The following is a 16,311-nucleotide window of genomic DNA, read 5'->3' on the forward strand; positions in this document are numbered from 1 at the left end:
CCATCTCTGCCGCCCTCGCCGGGAGAAAAGGACAGGGCAGGGGTGGCTGGTTGGTCTTTTTTTGTTCCTTGGATTGGTAACCGTCGATGTGCGGGCACTCAGTGACTGAGGACGGGCGGGACGTGCCAATGCCAGTGCCAGTGCCAGTGCCAGTGCCAGTGCCAGTCAGTGACGGGACCCGTAACTTCCAGCGCTAGCTACCTTACGGCACGCTTTTTCCCTCGCACCCCCGGCCTCCTCTCGTCACTCTCTCTCCCTTCCGTCATCCCATCCCATCCCGTCCCATGTTTTTTTTCCTTTCCTCTCTTCAAATCAAGTCAGCCTTGGCCATTATCTCTCGTTCATAGTCGCCTCGGTAATCCTTCTTCTCTCGTTTTTTTTGTCTGCATGCATGCAATATAATTCCAATCTAGACTTTCGTTCATCACACACCAAACACTCGCTGCAGAGAGCTTGGCTCCAAAAGCTTACATCCCGCCAAGCGTCGACGCCGAGCAATTGCTCGTCACCCCGTTAACACCCACCAACCCCAATCCAAATCTCTAATTTGCTCGGGCCTGTCTGCGCATGCGTCAGGATCTTGAGTCGCTGCCGCCAACATGAACGGGTATCGCGGATATGGCGAGGGGGACCAGGACAGGGAGTATAGGGAAATGGTTGAAATCGACGTCCAACGTCAGCAAGACCAGACACAGCAGCAGCAACAACAGCAGCAGCAGCAGCAGCGTCAACAACTGCCTCAGCAGCAGCAACCTCAAGATCAGTTCTACCAGCAAGACCTCCACTCGCCTTATGGTCCTCCAGAGCCTCAGCAGTATACACCCTACTCACCCTATCAAGCTCACGACGACTTTCAGCAGCAGGGCCAAGGCCGCTCCATCACTGAGCAGAGCAGGCAGACACCGATGAGACCATCTCCCGCACACATCGAAGACTACGCTCCTGCACCTGCCCCCGAATGGCCTCTGTCGCCCGCCGGTGGTAGCCCTCAGCCTCAGCACTACTTCAACGAGACCCCCGGGGACTCGAGGTCGGCCACCCCTCTCTGAGGAGCGGCCAGGCGACACCCGGGCACAGGCATCCCAATTCCTCAGTCGACTGGAGACCTTCCAGCCTAATGGTACCACCCACGCCTCCGAGTACCTGCTTTCACGATCCGAGATTCAGTGTCACTGACTATTCCACCTCGTCCGATGAACAGAACCAGAGTCACCTGAGTCTCGCGGCACTCTTGCCAGGATCTACGGCTCGCAATTCGTCAAAGGACTTTTCTGTAGATGAGAGCGCCATCCAGCAGGTTCACAAGCGGGATGATTCAGACATTTGGAAGGGATGGAAGCGCTGGGTCTTCAAGCTGGTGCCCTTCCTGACCTTTGCTAACACAGGCCTGTACATGGCCTACCTCGTCCTGAGAATCGCCTGCGTGATATGGGCACAGAATGCTGCCGGAGAGGTATATGCCGCCGCTTGGGTCTTCATCGCCGTCGAGATTGCCGTCGCCATCCCCTCGCTGATGCACAACACCTGGACCATGTGGTCCATGAAGAAGAGGCAGCGTCCGAAGTTGAGGCTGACGGGCAACGACGTGCCCACCGTCGACGCCTTCATTACCTGCTGTGGTGAGGACGATGACCTCGTCATGGATACGGTTCGTGCCGCCTGCGACCTCGACTACCCCCGTGACCGCTTCCGAGTTGTCATTCTCGACGATGGTAAATCCGCCGGCCTCGAGGCCCAGTGTGCCAAGCTCGCCCTCACGTATCCCAACCTCTACTACATGGCTCGAATCAAGGTCCCTGGCCAGCCTCATCACTTCAAGGCCGGTAACCTGAACTACGGTCTGGATCAGGTGCATCTGCTTCCCGGAGGAGCCGGCCAGTTCATGGCGGCTCTGGATGCCGATATGGTAAAGATTACAGCCTCGTCCAACACCCAATGGTTTGCTGACATGTATAGATTCCCGAGCGTGACTGGCTCCGTGCTGTTCTCCCTCATCTCCTCGTCGATCCCAAGATGGCTCTCGCTTGTCCGCCCCAGCTGTTCTACAACACTCCTCGCTCCGATCCCCTCGCTCAGAGTCTCGACTTTTTCGTCCACGTCATCGAGCCCATTAAGGACTCCCTCGGTGTTGCCTGGTGCACTGGTTCCGGTTATGTGGCTCGTCGCGAGGCTCTCGATCAGATTGGAAACTTCCCGCTTGGTTCTCTGGCTGAGGATGTCGCTACGTCTACTCTGATGCTTGGAAAGGGATGGAAGACGGCATACGTCCACGAGCCCCTCCAGTTCGGTACTGTTCCTGAGGACTATGGCAGCCACCTTAAGCAGCGAACTCGATGGGCCATTGGAACTGTCGACACGTCTTTCAAGCTCAACTTCTGCCTGTGGGGTGACAAGGTCAAGCAGATGACTGTTGCCCAGCGATTCTCAGGTTTCCTGTACGCTTCGCTCAGCATCTACACCATCCTGCTCACCATTTCGCTCTTCGCCATCCCCATCATCCTGATCATGCAGAAGCCCCTGGTCGCCTACGCCACTGACGAGCAGCTGCGATGGCTGGTCCGAGCCTGCTTTGCGTCCGTCATTTCGAACCGACTGTGCGAGTTTGCCCTGTTCATTCCCGCGGGCTACCACACCGGTCAGCGAGGTTCCCGATACCAGCTCTGGATGTCGCCCTACATTGCTCTGTGCATCATTCGGTCCTTCATCCTTCCTACCTGGTTGGGCGGACAGACACAGGCCTTCAAGCCTACCGGTTCTCTTGGCTCTGCCCTGAACGAGCGTGACCCCAAGCTTAGAAAGAACATGTTCCGCCGTCTCTGGGGCATCCTGATGAACTACATGGCGCTGTTCCACCTGGCGTTTGTCTACTTGACTCTTGTCGCGGTGGTGCTGACATCGTTCCGGTCCTTTTCGACTCAGGACACGACTCGCGGTGTGCTCGTGGGGCTGCTCACGCACGCCTTCTGGCCGCCGCTGACGTTCCTCTTCATCTGCAGCTCTCTGTGGACGCCCATCTCGTACGCCATCGACCCGCCTGCGATGCCGGACCGAGAGGATCTGCTCAACCGCGATCCCAAGACGCAGGTTGCGCACCCGACCAAGGCGAGCAAGAAGATTGCTTTTGGTGGACAGGCTGCGTGGTTCGAGCTCGAGTACACCGTCACGACCGCCTACACTTGCCTGGTGTTTGTCGCCTCGTTCATCTTCTGAGAAGGGGGGTTGTAATCACGACTGTAACGATAATGTATGAGGAGCAGAAGAGGAGAAGAGGGAAGAAAGGCGGTCGGGTCAGGCAAGCAGGCGTCCTTTGAGGGCAGGCAACCTTTGAGAGGCAACCTTTGAGAAGGGCGGAAAGATCTGAGGTCATCATTTGAAAGGCGCAACGAACGACATTTTGGGTATCGGTTTTTAGTATATACGCACAGCAACATCATCGCGCGACAACAATAACATATAGATAGAGGGGACAACAAACCAAGGGAACGAACGAACGAACGAACGGTCAAGGCCCTGGAGGATGATCTGCACGCACGAATGTCCCAAGCGAGGCTTTTTAATAATAGAATGCATTGAATTGAATTGAACCCAATCGAGTCAGTCTGTCGGACTGTGCCCTGCTGCTGCATGAATCGCGTCGTGGCCACAAGCGCAGGACCGCCATTCCTTGGCCTGTTTGCCGAAACGGCGCGGCGAAAGTGTCGGGATTTACAAACATCCCTTCATCCGCCTTTGCATAACTTTTCACATTCACATGGCAAATTAATGCGACTCATGTCACTCAAACGCCGAAATCTCTTCTAGACCGACGGAGTTTCCTTGTTCCAGAAACGGCGCTAGGTAACGTGACCAGTCACATCCTGCGGATTGGTCTTATCAGCTCGTGGCACGACTCCACAATCCAGGAACCTGGTCTCAGATATCAACAAAGTTTTTGCCCGACTCGTCCAAACGAACGACATGACATGAGCGTAGCCGCCAATTGGCCTCCCTCACCGCTTTCAAACGGATACGATGCGAATGGCCCTTTCTCGTACACGACATCTGCCCTTCTCCAGCGCCCACTGCCAGGCCAAACAGCTCCATGATTTCCCGCATCGTGGGCCCAGCATCGCCGCTAAATGGCCCAACACCCCGGCCCCATTGGCCTGTGCAACGGGATGGAGTTCTGGACCCCTATTCTCCAAGGGTCTCTTTGCTCTTGTTGAGCGGAGACTGGGGGGGCAAACGCACTTTTTTTTATGCCATGGCTGGATTAGGTCAAGACGAGCAAACGAGGGGAGAGGAGGGACAGCTCTGGGTTTAAAGCTGGGACGAGAGCCAACAGGGAGGGAGCCCAAGGAGAGAAAAATTTCCCACCTTTCTTTCTCTTCCCCTTCTCTAGCAAACATCAATTGGTCTGAGGTCGCTGGCTCGTCTTCTACGTCTCCCAATTGTTCTGTCTAGATCAGCTCAACATGGCTACTCGACAGCGTACTTCGACCACTGTTGTGGTTGAGAAGCCTTCTGCCAAGGTCAGTTCTACTCACTCCCCTCTCTCTCTTCTTCAGCCTGTTGACTCTGTCGCAAAGGTGACTCTGGAGCCTCAGCAGCAGCCTCAATTCCCCGATATCAAGACCATCAAGGATGCCATCCCCGCCCACTGCTTCCAGCCCTCGCTCTTCACCTCCTTCTACTATGTCTTCCGCGACTTTGCCATGGTGGCCACCCTCGTCTGGGCTGCCCTGACCTACATTCCCGCCATCCCTGACCAGAGGCTGCGCGTCGCCGCCTGGATGGTCTACGGCTTTGTTCAGGGCCTTGTGTGCACTGGTGTCTGGATCCTGGGCCACGAGTGCGGCCACGGTGCTTTCTCTACTCACGGAAAGCTCAACAATGTCGTCGGATGGTTCCTCCACTCGTTCCTCCTGGTGCCCTACTTCTCATGGAAGTACTCTCACCACCGCCACCACCGCTTCACCGGCCACATGGACCTCGACATGGCCTTTGTGCCCGCCACCCAGCCCAAGAAGCACAGCATCTTTGCCGGCATTGACCTGAACGAGCTGTTTGAGGACACCCCCATCGCCCAGCTCATCAGGATCGTCTTCCACCAGCTCTTCGGCTGGCAGGTGTACCTCCTGTTCAACGCTAGCGCTGGTAAGGGTAGCAAGCAGTGGGAGCCCAAGGGTCTGGCCAAGTGGTTCCGCGTCAGCCACTTTGAGCCCACCAGCGCCGTGTTCCGCCCCAACGAGGCCATCTTCATCTTCATCTCGGACCTCGGCCTTGCCATCACCTTCACCGCCCTGTACTTTGCCTCCAAGGCTGTCGGAACCTCTACCGTGCTGTTCCTCTACGCCGTCCCCTACTTCTGGGTGCACCACTGGCTGGGTAAGATTTGTTCATTTGTGAGAGTAGAATAGCTGCTGACGTGATTTTAGTCGCCATCACCTACCTCCACCACCACCACACCGAGGTCCCTCACTACACCAACGAGGGCTGGACCTATGTCAAGGGCGCTCTCGCTACCGTTGACCGTGAATTTGGCTTCATTGGCAAGCACCTGTTCCACGGCATCATTGAGAAGCACGTCGTCCACCACCTTTTCCCGTGAGTATTCTCTATCGCTTGATGTGAACTCAATCTAACCATCTCAGCCGCATCCCCTTCTACAAGGCCGACGAGGCCACCGAGGCCATCAAGCCTCTCCTGGGCGACCTCTACTACCACGACGAGCGCAGCTTCCTCGGCCAGCTCTGGTCCGTCTTTGGCACGCTCAAGTACGTCGAGCACGACCCCACCAACCAGGGTGCCATGCGATGGGCCAAGGAGTAGAGCTCCACGGCTGTCGGGGCCCCATGCGAAGAGACATAGAGATTAGACGATGGGATAGACAACGATAGACCAAACGACTAGACACACAATGCTATAGATCTAGAGCAAATGCTTTCTCGGCTGGTATCGGATTTAGACGCTCTGAGATACAAAGGTCAAATCGGATGATGAAACAAAACGGAGTTGCTTGCTTGTCCTGTTAGACTGCAATGTATTATACCAATAGAGGCTGAATCAATGAACCTAGCTCTGAATACTGTCTGCGCCCCTTGGGTTGGTGTCCAATTTGGCTCAATTTGAGATGGCCTCTGCGATTGGGCAGAGATGAGCTTGCTTTATCGATCTAGATCCATCCAATCCTGAGACAATCTCTTGCATGAGATTGAGATGGTCGTGGAGGTGTGGAGACCTCAACAACGCCAAGACCAATCGGCTTGATTAGTCAGTCGCTTGCGAAGCCCAAGCTTCAATCGGTCAAATGATGCGCCGTTCTTCAATGACGAGATGGAACTGAAGGCCGTCAAAGATGGACGACGTTGCGCAAAGCAGCAGGCGAAAGGGTAAGTAGACTAAACGCTGTTTTCCTCTGGCTTGCTTGCTGATACTCATGTAGCCTGTGATTACTGCGTCTCGCGCAAGATTAAATGTGATGGACGGAAGCCGACCTGCTCCAACTGTACTCTCTATGGCGTCGCCTGCAAGATTACGACGGCCAGAAGAAGAGCCGTTCTTCGAAGCACTACGACGATCCCCTCTGCGGTTCAGCCACCACAGTAAGAGCCCTAACTAAGTGCCGTGATGGGAAATACTGACATAATCCAGGCCGGATCGAATGCAGGCCCTCGAGGAGCGGTTGGCAGGCATTGAAGCTCTCCTCTCGGTGCTGACGGGTACAAAGAGTTCTACTTCAGCTTCTGTGCCGGCGGCTAGATATCCCGATGTCAGCCTTGACGATATTGACATATCCACTCCTGCAGATGGTCTAGCGACTGATGCGAGTCCAACGCTTTTTGAACCTGATCAGTGGCCGATGCCTTTGACGACGTATCATCACTTGGAGCTGCCGCCTCTTTCAGAGATTCTACCCGTGGTGGATAATTATTTTAAAAAGTATAACCGACTTATGCCTTTGTTTGATGAGCCTACGTTTATGAGGATGCTGCTTGATTGGCATTCATCTCCGAATAAGCGATCCATGGTTCCATGGGCAGCAGTCAACATCGTCATGGCGATAACCTACCGCGTCCTTGAGGGTAGATACATGGACGATCCACCGCTCGCCCAGTGCGTCCGCAACATCCGATCCGTCATGACGGAGTTGATGACGCCGGGGCAAGACCTAATGGGAGTCCAAGTTCTTCTTGCGATGGCGATTTTCTATCAGGGGTCTGCTGACTTTCAGCTTGCTATTGTTTTGATGGGGAGTGTTGTGAGGTTGGCGCAGAGTCTGAGGTTGCATTCGAGACTGGCGTCGCAGGGGGTTTCAAAGGCGGAGGCGCTTTTGAGGTGTCGTGTTTTTTGGATTGCTTATATATATGACAGGGTATGTATCTATTTTTGGACTCTTTTACATTGCTAATGGTTTATAGGAGTTGGCGTTGCGCTGTAAATCGCCTTATTACCAACTCGACAGCGAAACGGACCTGGACCTACCTCCCACTGACCCTGAAGATGGGTTAGGAGTCATCACTTCTGACACGGATTCCGTGCAACTCAACTTTCTGCGGGCTCGGGTGCAACTTGCTTTTATACAGGGAAAGACGAATGACCTCCTCTACAGTCAAAAGGGACGGAAACTCACGCATGAGCAACGATCTAACAACATCACCCGCATCGAAGAGAGAATGACAGAATGGCTCAAGACTATACCCCCAGAGTTACAAACCGCTGAGGGGATAAAGCAGCGTCTTTCACAGATGCCGACGCTGCTGATGCTCAACATGTTTTACCGCCACTTTGAGTGTTTAATTCAACTACACTCCATCTTTTCGTTTGATGATGTCTGGATCGACAGGGTGAATACCTATCTTTCGCCCGCTGTCATTGAAGTCAAGAATGATGAGCCGGATGGAGAGCTCGTACGAGCTGGCCTTGCGCCTTTGCCGCCTGGGTGGACGGGGTGTGTGAGTGGTGCGAGGCTGTGCCTTGAGCTTATCACCATGGGACGACAGAGTGAATTTACGCTCTGGTAAGAATACTCCACGTACTTACTGGGAATGACAACTGATAATTTAGGCTACATACATGCGGATCATACTCCTGTCTCGTCCTCCTAATCGTAAACATGATTGAATTCCCAGCCCACGACCACGTCTCAACAGACCGGAGGATCTCGGATGCATGTCTGACACTGTTTGACGCCATGTGTCAAAAACTACCCAAAGACCCGTTTGCGAAGTTGCTAGGCGTGGTGAGGGAGCTGGATCGACGCGCAAGAGGACAAGTAAACCGTTTGACGCAGACAAAGGAGGGTATCAGTTTGAGTGAGGAGATGAGTCCTTCTCTTGCGTGGACGATTCTGGAGGATATGGAGTTGTGATTTATACCTCTAGGATGGATCTAATTTGACGTATAATGTATCTGATTGGGTGTTTTACGCTTGGGAAAGGGTTATTTGGAAGGTTGGCTTGAATCTGACTGATGACGAGGTGTTGACGGTGGTCCGCTACCCGGAAGTCCGTGGAGTTCCGGGCACGCCGGAGCTCCGGGACGGGACTGCGCCGTGAGGAATGTCTATGATTAGGGGGCTACTAAAATGAAACTGGAAGATTTACAACTATTAAATCCATAGTGTTTCTCTTATTTCGCGTTTTGCTTGAACTCTTGATTGTTTCATCAATACTTTACACAGAGCTTAACACCGCTCCCATACTCGACCTTCACATAGTTCCGCCATCTGAAACCCCATCTCGATTACTTGTACATCATGACAGGAACCGTCATAATAACCGGCGCCAACGGCTCCGTGGCCCTAGGCTTCGTCGATCATCTACTCTCATCCTACCCAACCTACACCCTCCTCGCCACCGTCCGCGATCCCTCCAACGCCAACTCTGCAAAACTCTCCAACATTATAACCTCGAAACCCAGCGCAAAGGCTCACATCGAAGCTCTCGACCTTTCTTCCCTCGCGGATGTACGATCGTTTGCTGAAAAGACGGCCGAGAGGGTCAAGAGTGGCAAGTTGCCGCGTATCAAGGCTATCGTGTGTAATGCATTTACTTGGTCTTTATCAGAAACAAAGTACACGCAAGGTGGCCTCGAGGCATCCTTCCAAGTCGGACATCTATCACACTACCTCCTCATTCTCAAGCTGCTAGGATCCATGGCATCTGACGGGAGGATTGTCCTCCTCGGTTCCAACGCGCACTATCCCGACAGACCACACCCTCTCACCAAGCTCATTGCTCAGATTCCAGAGGACGTGGAGCAGATCGTGAAGCCTTTGCCTGATGAACCTGGACAGGAACATGATCGTGGGTTTCAGAGGTATGGGATTGCAAAGTTGGCGAATGTCGTGTTGATGCATGATCTCAACACAAGGTTCAAAAAGGCATGTTACTCCCCTCCTTTACAATGTAAATCTAACGTCTGTAGGATCCAAACCTCTCGGGCATCACAGTCACAGCAATGGACCCAGGCGGCATCGTCGACTCTCGCGCGCACACGGCCCAAAAACCCGTCATCCGCTTCATTCTCGGCACGATATGCCATCTCCTCCCCCTTACAAAACACATAACAAGCTCATTCCGTCGCTCCGCAGACGCAGGCAAGGATCTGGCAGAGTTGAGCGTCGGAAAGGAGTTTGAAGGCACAAGGGGATATTTCTTGGGCGTCAAGAGAGAAGAAGAGTCTCCGATGACCAAGGACGAGAACAAGCAGAGAATTTTGTGGGATGCGTGTTGGAGATGGGCGGGATTGGAGGAAGGGGAGACGGTCTTGGTTGGTGCTGCGCCTTGATGGTGGCGTCAGCCAAGATGTATGCGATGTTCCGTGTAGAGAAGCCGTTGGTGTTGGTTTAGTTGACGCCTATCAATTCCGGGGTGCAGTCGTATGTCTGCCTATGAATGGCCGTGATAGCCTCTGCAACAGCGATCATCCACCACCTCAACTCGGCGCATTGCAACCATCAAGCGGGCGCGGCGGCCCTAGGTCATCCCCTATACGCTGTACCTCAATCTTGACAAGGCCTTTAAACCTGGTTATTGAAGGCAACCATGCCCCTTTCATTTCATTTGCTATATAATAGAATGATCAAGCATCGGCGCGCGTCATGCCTGTCAGGTGTATCTCCCAAAGACGTCAAGACTGACATGCCAGCTAAGGTGACCAGGACTGCCAAGAGTGCATCGCGATCTGTGTCTTTCAAGATATAAGGGACTGAAATGGAGAGAAGACAGAGATCACCGCGTAATTATTTTCACTGCTACTGTGCCCAACACTTCTTCTCGGAAGGGAAGCGAAAGACCTAACAACAAAGATATCACATTCAAGCAACATGCTCTTCCCATATGCATTCCTCTTGGCATCTTACGCCCCCCAAGTCCTCGGCCAGGCCTGGAAAAAGGATTTTGGGCCCGGCAGCAACTACAGAGGCGAAAGAGCACTCCGAGCCTCAGCGCCTGGCAACGTCTCGGACGAGGACTGGCCTTCTCTCATGGCAGACTACGACCTCATCCGCCGATGGCCAATTCCCGGCTACAACATCTTTCAGCCCTACGAGGATGCCGACTCAATCGACGGATGGGCTATCTCTCTTACTGTTCGCGCCAAGATCCCCGCAAAGCCCGTCGTCACAGATGATGACACCGACGCTGTCTTTGCTGGCTCCATGATCCGCCTCGAGCCCCCATCCGCTCTCGTCGAGGACGTGGTCGAGCGCCAAGGTTTCTACACGCCGCACCCGTCGTGGCGTGTCAGTCTTGGATACTACTTTCTCGACCGCAACAGCCGTTTCAGCGGGTATGAGCTAGAAAGGCTGATGTATGGAAATGGCTCATGCAAGGCCACGTTCAATGACACGTGCCTCGACGCTTTGGAGAATAGCCCAACATGGAACGGCAGAGAGTGGGAAATTGGAAACCCTCGGGACCCTCCAGAATGCAAGCTCATCGTCGACATGACCTCGATTCGGGCTGCAGAAAACTACACTCAGTGGAGTGATGAAATTGGAAAGGACCAGGCCAAAAACATCACCTGGCTGAGAGGCACCGAGCTTGTCTCCTTCGTCTCCCCGCTCAATACTCCAGACCAGCATGGGCTTGGCGTCAGAGATGCTAGTTACAGTACTGATATGGTGCTCGTCACCTGGGGATATGCTAAGAATAGGAGTTCTGAGTCCTATTATGAAACTGAGGAGGCCAGACAGCCTGTCTCAGAGTTGGTCTGTATGAGGGGTCTAAACAACACCCCGGAGGATAACCAGCACATTGAGGATGAGTGTAACGAGGGCAAAGAGGAAGAAGAACAAGAAGATGATGATCATAGTGCCGCAGTCGGTGAAATAGAGGCCATATTGCCAACGTTGGTCCTGTTTTTGCCCCTGGCAACCCTGTTTGCGCTGCTGTAGGATATCTCAGCATCGTGATGCTGCCATTGATCAACGAGTCTCGATGTCTTTTTTGCGGACAGTCCAATCTAAGGCATTACCGGCCATTGAGTGCGTCAAGTGAATTGTGTCAATAAACGAATCCTGTGCCCTAGGTTAACATGGTATGGACAAGTCTGTTTTCAATCTCTAAGGCCACTGAAGGCAACGTCCGAGTTCTCGGGTGCCAAAACCATCAAGTTCTAAAGACTCCACAGACTCTAAAATCACGAGTCTTTCTACAGACCCGCCGGAGTTTGAGCTTCTTCGTCTTCATGCACCAGCATTAAACACCCTCTACCGTGGCGATGTAAGTACAACACCCGCGTGTTCAGTACAGCTGGACATCTTGTTAGCCGAGGTACTGCACAACACCTTTCTGTTCAACTTACCCAGTTTAGTAGCCACATCAGTGCAGTGATGAATACTATCCGCGGACGAGGGTCACCGGCAACCTTTATCGCCGTTCCAAGCACTTGATTAAGGCGACCCAGCCTGCGACCATCAAGTAGAGTGTAGTTGCCCCATGTAGGCTCGATAATCTTGAGCTCGTCCTCCTCATCGTACGCGGCTTCTTCAGGCTTGTGCATTACCAGCTTGACGATAGCTCCTGACGCATCGGCAACCAAGTTGCTCATCCAAAGGAAGATAGGCACGATGATGACCAAGTCCCGCCAACGGTCCGACAAAAGACTTCCATCTCCCTTGAAGAATCCGAAAAGGAGAACGCCCTTGGTATCGCCTGCGAGGTAAATGTGATACTGGAGGATGAATGTTTCTAGAGAGCATCGGCCGAGCCAGGCTGCGGCAGTAGAGAATATGTTTCGCAAACGGCTAGTGGCATTTCGGAGGGCGACGAAGGCGAGGACAGGCAGAAAAGATAAATAGGGATGGACCATTGTGTACTTTCTTTTCTCGCCGCCCAAAAAAAGGCATGGAACTGCATAAATCAGCAGGATCGCCAATGAAGGAGCGATGGCGTTTCTGTAGTTTGTGAACCATGTGCTGTTACGCTCAATCCGTTGGTGCGCCAGACCTGCGAGCATGCCCACGTAGACAATGAAGCTGTCCAAGCCAACACGGAATTCCCACTCATGAAGATCCCACTTGATCCGGAAGACGGTCTCGAGAGCCACAAATAGCCATTCCATGACCGGAGTGAACTTGAGAATAACTGTGACAAGGACGAGGGAGCCACAAATCTTGCTGATGGCCGCATACGTATTGTCGTTATACCTGGAACCCATACCCATTGTTGCGTAGACGACAAGGAACCAGAAGCTTACAAGCGGCGCGAAATAGTAAAACATGTAATCGGTGTCCATGATGTATGGAAGTGCACAGCTGAGGATGTTTAGACGGAGCAGGACATTGGCGATTCGGCGAAGCGAGAAATCCTTCTTTGCTAGGAAGAAGATGGTGTGGCCGTACCCAGTCTGAAAGAGGTAGGCTGCGACGAGTAACCTAATAAACATGTAAACTGGAAGATTGTGAGAGGCACCTGTCCAATGATAGATCAGAATGACTGCTTGCATCCATCCTTTCCATTCCTCAGTTTGATCTCGTGAGAGGATGCCGACATCCTCCTTGATGGATCTAGCGAGCATGGCATCGGCAGCGACAACATAGGGTACTCGCAATCTGGTCTTTCGAATGGTGGCGGCAAAGACGATAGCGTATACGGCGACAAGAAGGGCAAATTCTAGTGTGACAAACTCTTTCATGCCTTTAGAAAAGAGGCCCGTTCGGTCGGCAACGTAGCAGTAAAGAAGGGCCATCGTGAACACCCCAATCTTCATATTTAACCACTGGCTGCGGGGGTTCTCCGTGAAGCTGGCAATGTCCATGATTTCGAAAACGACGCAAGCGAAGGTGTAAAAAGCAGTGAGGCTGAGGACAATGATCTGGGCGAATGATCGGGAGCCATAGTCGCTGCAGCAGGTTCGATCGTAGGGATACCCGGACAGCTTGTCGAGTTTTGCATTACAGCGAAGATTCAGCAGGATATTGGCTTTGAGCTCGGCGACCGAGTCAATGACATGGAAGCCGGTGTCGTGAAGGTCGACCATAGCACCAGGTTGGTTACGCGACAGCTCGGGAAAGGCTCGAAGGAGGCGGAGGTTGCGTTGGGCTTCGGCGTCGAAGAAGTACTTGTCAATGGCCTCGACCTCGCCCTCGTGAATGCCTTCTGGTCGCGTTCGTGATTCGGGGAGGCTTTCGTAGAATGGGGGTGCGACCGGGGCAATAAACAATTCGTTTCCAACGCCGTCGTGAGGATCCATTGAGCGGGTGCCAAACGTGGGCAGGTCTTCAAGATGTAAGATGTCGGTGATATTGTCAAATGCTTCCTGAAAGTAGCTGAAGGACTGTTTTTCTAGGTACGTAAGAGCGTACCAGCTACCAGCGCCGAGCATGATAAGAGCGGGACTCTTTTGCTCTTTGATAGGCGGCGGGTGATGCTTTTCTTTGGTGAAGAGCTCGAGTTCACGGGTTAGTTCTGGGTTGAGCTCACCAGTCAGGAACCACGGGTTCCAAATCATCCTAATATGGATTCCATCCAGGGTCAATTCATGGCTTGCATGCTTCTCAATATGTTCGCGTGCTTCTTGAGCCCTTTTGCGATTGATCTGGCGTCATGCCTGGTCAGCATTTCGGGAAGGAGTTGAAGAGATCGTGCGAGTGTTCAAGATCACTTACCAGTCGTGCCATGCCCCAATATACCTGACGAGTTGTCGAGTCTCCCGAAAAGATTATGTGACGGCCGTCCATGCACCGACGAATGTCGTCGCTGGTGTACTTGTGCAGCATACAGCCGTCGGGCTGCCAGTTGGTGAATGGCTTCCTGTCGCCATTGCTATCGGGGTGGTGAAGCCAGCTGCCATTTCGGATACCATCTCCTAGCAGAGCCTTGCATCGGTAAGGGTCGTCGTTGGGAGAGAAGCCGTTTAGAATGAATGCGACAAGGAGGAGGATGGAGAAGGCGATAGGAAGGGCCCGGATGGCGAGAGCGACTGACGGAGAGGAGGAAAGCATTGTTGCCTGGCACAAGAGGCGCTCTATCTGCACTGCGTGAGTAATCTGTCGGTAATGGAAGTGCAGTGCAGCATACCCAGAGGACGAGTGATGACCTGATCACTACGTCCACGATCTGTTGATCGCGATCATGGGCGAGTTTGTCGCAGTGTAGGGAGAGGCAGCGAGGGCAAGCCGAACAGACTTGGAGAAAATAAAAGACAACAGAGAGGTGAAGAACGAGAAAGGGAACGCAGACAAGAGACGACGGAAGCGTAAGAATGCAAAGGATGAAGTGACAATGGAATGAAGGTGATGGGACTCGAGATGCATCCGGGCAGGTACAAACGGAGCAGGTCCGGACGGGGCGACGACATGTGGGGCCGGGCACCTGCCGAACAGTGTTGAGGCTGATGAGAGCAGGAGCAGCTCGGAGAAGGTGCCTCGGAGAAGGTGCCTTGTAGGTCGATGCATACTTTTTTGAATGTCAGTCAAAAATGGCTGAAGAGACGGTGACGGTTGGAAGTGAAGCTTTACGGCGCAGTATTGGGCCTCTATGGATCAGTTGATCAGCGCCAAAGGAAGTGCTTGTATGTGCAGCCATGGCCGTCCGCAGTATCGCCTCTACCATTTGATTGAATTTTAGTCACTTATTATATTAGTACGGGGTATTTGAGAAGGGTCAAGGTGAGAAATGAGTGGAAGAATATAGTCTCCTTGGAGGTGCAATATGTATGTATGGATGTGAGCTCGGAACCTGCAAAAGTAGCAGCACGGCGGTGGTTTCTCAAGAAATGCGGCACAAGGTCAGAGTCAATATAGTGTATTCAGCTAGTCTTGGATCCCAAATCCCTTTCTACTTGAAAGAAAGTACTAAATAAAGTTCCCGACTTGATAGAGTGCCGCCGAACAGGGCGAAGTGATGTGCCAAGTGCCGTTTTCTTCCAGGTCAAAGCCAGTCTCGGTGTTGATGAGAGGATCCTGGAAGTCAGATTGTGCAGACACGGCGTGAACCTCGAATATATATTCAATAGAAAAGAATTATTGCTCCTCTAGCATAAAGGTCTCGGTGCTGAGCGGCGGGTTGAGCGCTTCAGTAGTACAGCTGGTACCAGAATGAAATCTAACCAGTACAGTTATCAGTAGCTGGGCAGATTTGATTGAAGAACCTTAATCATCACCCTGTTTCTCGTTCTGGGCTATTCTTACATACTGCCTTGATCAGTCACATCTTGATTTGGATTTTAGTTGCATGATTTGGGCTGAACAGCAGGTCCGTTCTACTCCTTCATCTTGTGTAGGCCACGAGGAGGCATAAAAATATAAGAATTTTAGCGATGAAGTGTTGCATGTCATTGATGCTGACGATATGTTATAGTCGTCCACTTTGTCATCATCGTATCCGGCTCTCGGTGCCCGAGAAGTCACTGGACTAGCCATGTGATATTGATGCTGATAGGATTGACGTACGTACCCGTCAAGAACTGCAATCAGTCTTTGACTGAGCCAGGATTTCCTCGCATATTGCTTGGCAGCTGGGTTTACCTTGAGAGAAGTTGGGTAGGCATGTCGCGTTCAAGTTCACCATCAATATGCCCAATGTGCTGCTGACAACACACCTATACACCATAGATAACACAAACTCCTTTCTTTCTGGTCCAAAAAAACGTGCTTTGTACATTGAAGCCTGGTTTCACAAAGTGATTGCCTTATATTTGAGATCCTCTCCTTTCAGCGCAGGTTTTGCAGCGCCAAGGCACACACTCCTAGGTGTTTGGGGGGCTGTGGCTTTGCTGTCCTCCAAGACTCCAATGACAAGCCGCAAAAGTAAGACAGGTTGCTTTTTTCAGCCTACCTAATTATCAAACAAAAATCCCAGTTATAGCACAGCCTGCTTGAGT

At 52.5% G+C, this 16,311-nt stretch overlaps 6 protein-coding genes across 6 annotated transcripts; 5 read left to right on the forward strand and 1 right to left on the reverse strand.

The window, feature by feature from the left end:
- Positions 1-599: 599 nt before the first annotated feature.
- On the forward strand, positions 600-3,210 carry MRS44_002282 (uncharacterized protein; the record flags this gene model as incomplete). The annotated part of the gene is made up of 3 exons (XM_065622759.1): positions 600-1,030; positions 1,078-1,906; positions 1,957-3,210. 3 exons carry the CDS (start codon positions 600-602, stop codon positions 3,208-3,210), a joined length of 2,514 nt encoding a protein of 837 aa, XP_065478831.1.
- Positions 3,211-4,454: 1,244 nt separating this feature from the next.
- On the forward strand, positions 4,455-5,811 carry MRS44_002283 (uncharacterized protein; the record flags this gene model as incomplete). The annotated part of the gene is made up of 3 exons (XM_065622760.1): positions 4,455-5,367; positions 5,418-5,586; positions 5,634-5,811. 3 exons carry the CDS (start codon positions 4,455-4,457, stop codon positions 5,809-5,811), a joined length of 1,260 nt encoding a protein of 419 aa, XP_065478832.1.
- Positions 5,812-6,337: 526 nt separating this feature from the next.
- MRS44_002284 (uncharacterized protein) lies at positions 6,338-8,350 on the forward strand (the record flags this gene model as incomplete). The annotated part of the gene is made up of 5 exons (XM_065622761.1): positions 6,338-6,371; positions 6,425-6,584; positions 6,634-7,240; positions 7,401-7,999; positions 8,047-8,350. 5 exons carry the CDS (start codon positions 6,338-6,340, stop codon positions 8,348-8,350), a joined length of 1,704 nt encoding a protein of 567 aa, XP_065478833.1.
- Positions 8,351-8,737: 387 nt separating this feature from the next.
- On the forward strand, positions 8,738-9,771 carry MRS44_002285 (uncharacterized protein; the record flags this gene model as incomplete). Its single annotated transcript, XM_065622762.1, has 2 exons — positions 8,738-9,287; positions 9,434-9,771. 2 exons carry the CDS (start codon positions 8,738-8,740, stop codon positions 9,769-9,771), a joined length of 888 nt encoding a protein of 295 aa, XP_065478834.1.
- Positions 9,772-10,309: 538 nt separating this feature from the next.
- Positions 10,310-11,380, forward strand: MRS44_002286 (uncharacterized protein; the record flags this gene model as incomplete). Its single annotated transcript, XM_046271518.2, has 1 exon — positions 10,310-11,380. One exon carries the CDS (start codon positions 10,310-10,312, stop codon positions 11,378-11,380), a length of 1,071 nt encoding a protein of 356 aa, XP_046126859.2.
- A 349-nt stretch (positions 11,381-11,729) lies between these two features.
- On the reverse strand, positions 11,730-14,431 carry MRS44_002287 (uncharacterized protein; the record flags this gene model as incomplete). The annotated part of the gene is made up of 3 exons (XM_046281619.2): positions 11,730-11,738; positions 11,791-14,025; positions 14,096-14,431. 3 exons carry the CDS (start codon positions 14,429-14,431, stop codon positions 11,730-11,732), a joined length of 2,580 nt encoding a protein of 859 aa, XP_046126860.2.
- Between the last annotated feature and the right edge of the window lie 1,880 nt (positions 14,432-16,311).

This window comes from Fusarium solani (assembly GCF_023522795.1).
Source record: "Fusarium solani strain SB1 chromosome Unknown bctg00000001, whole genome shotgun sequence".
NCBI classification, from domain to species: domain Eukaryota; kingdom Fungi; phylum Ascomycota; class Sordariomycetes; order Hypocreales; family Nectriaceae; genus Fusarium; species Fusarium solani.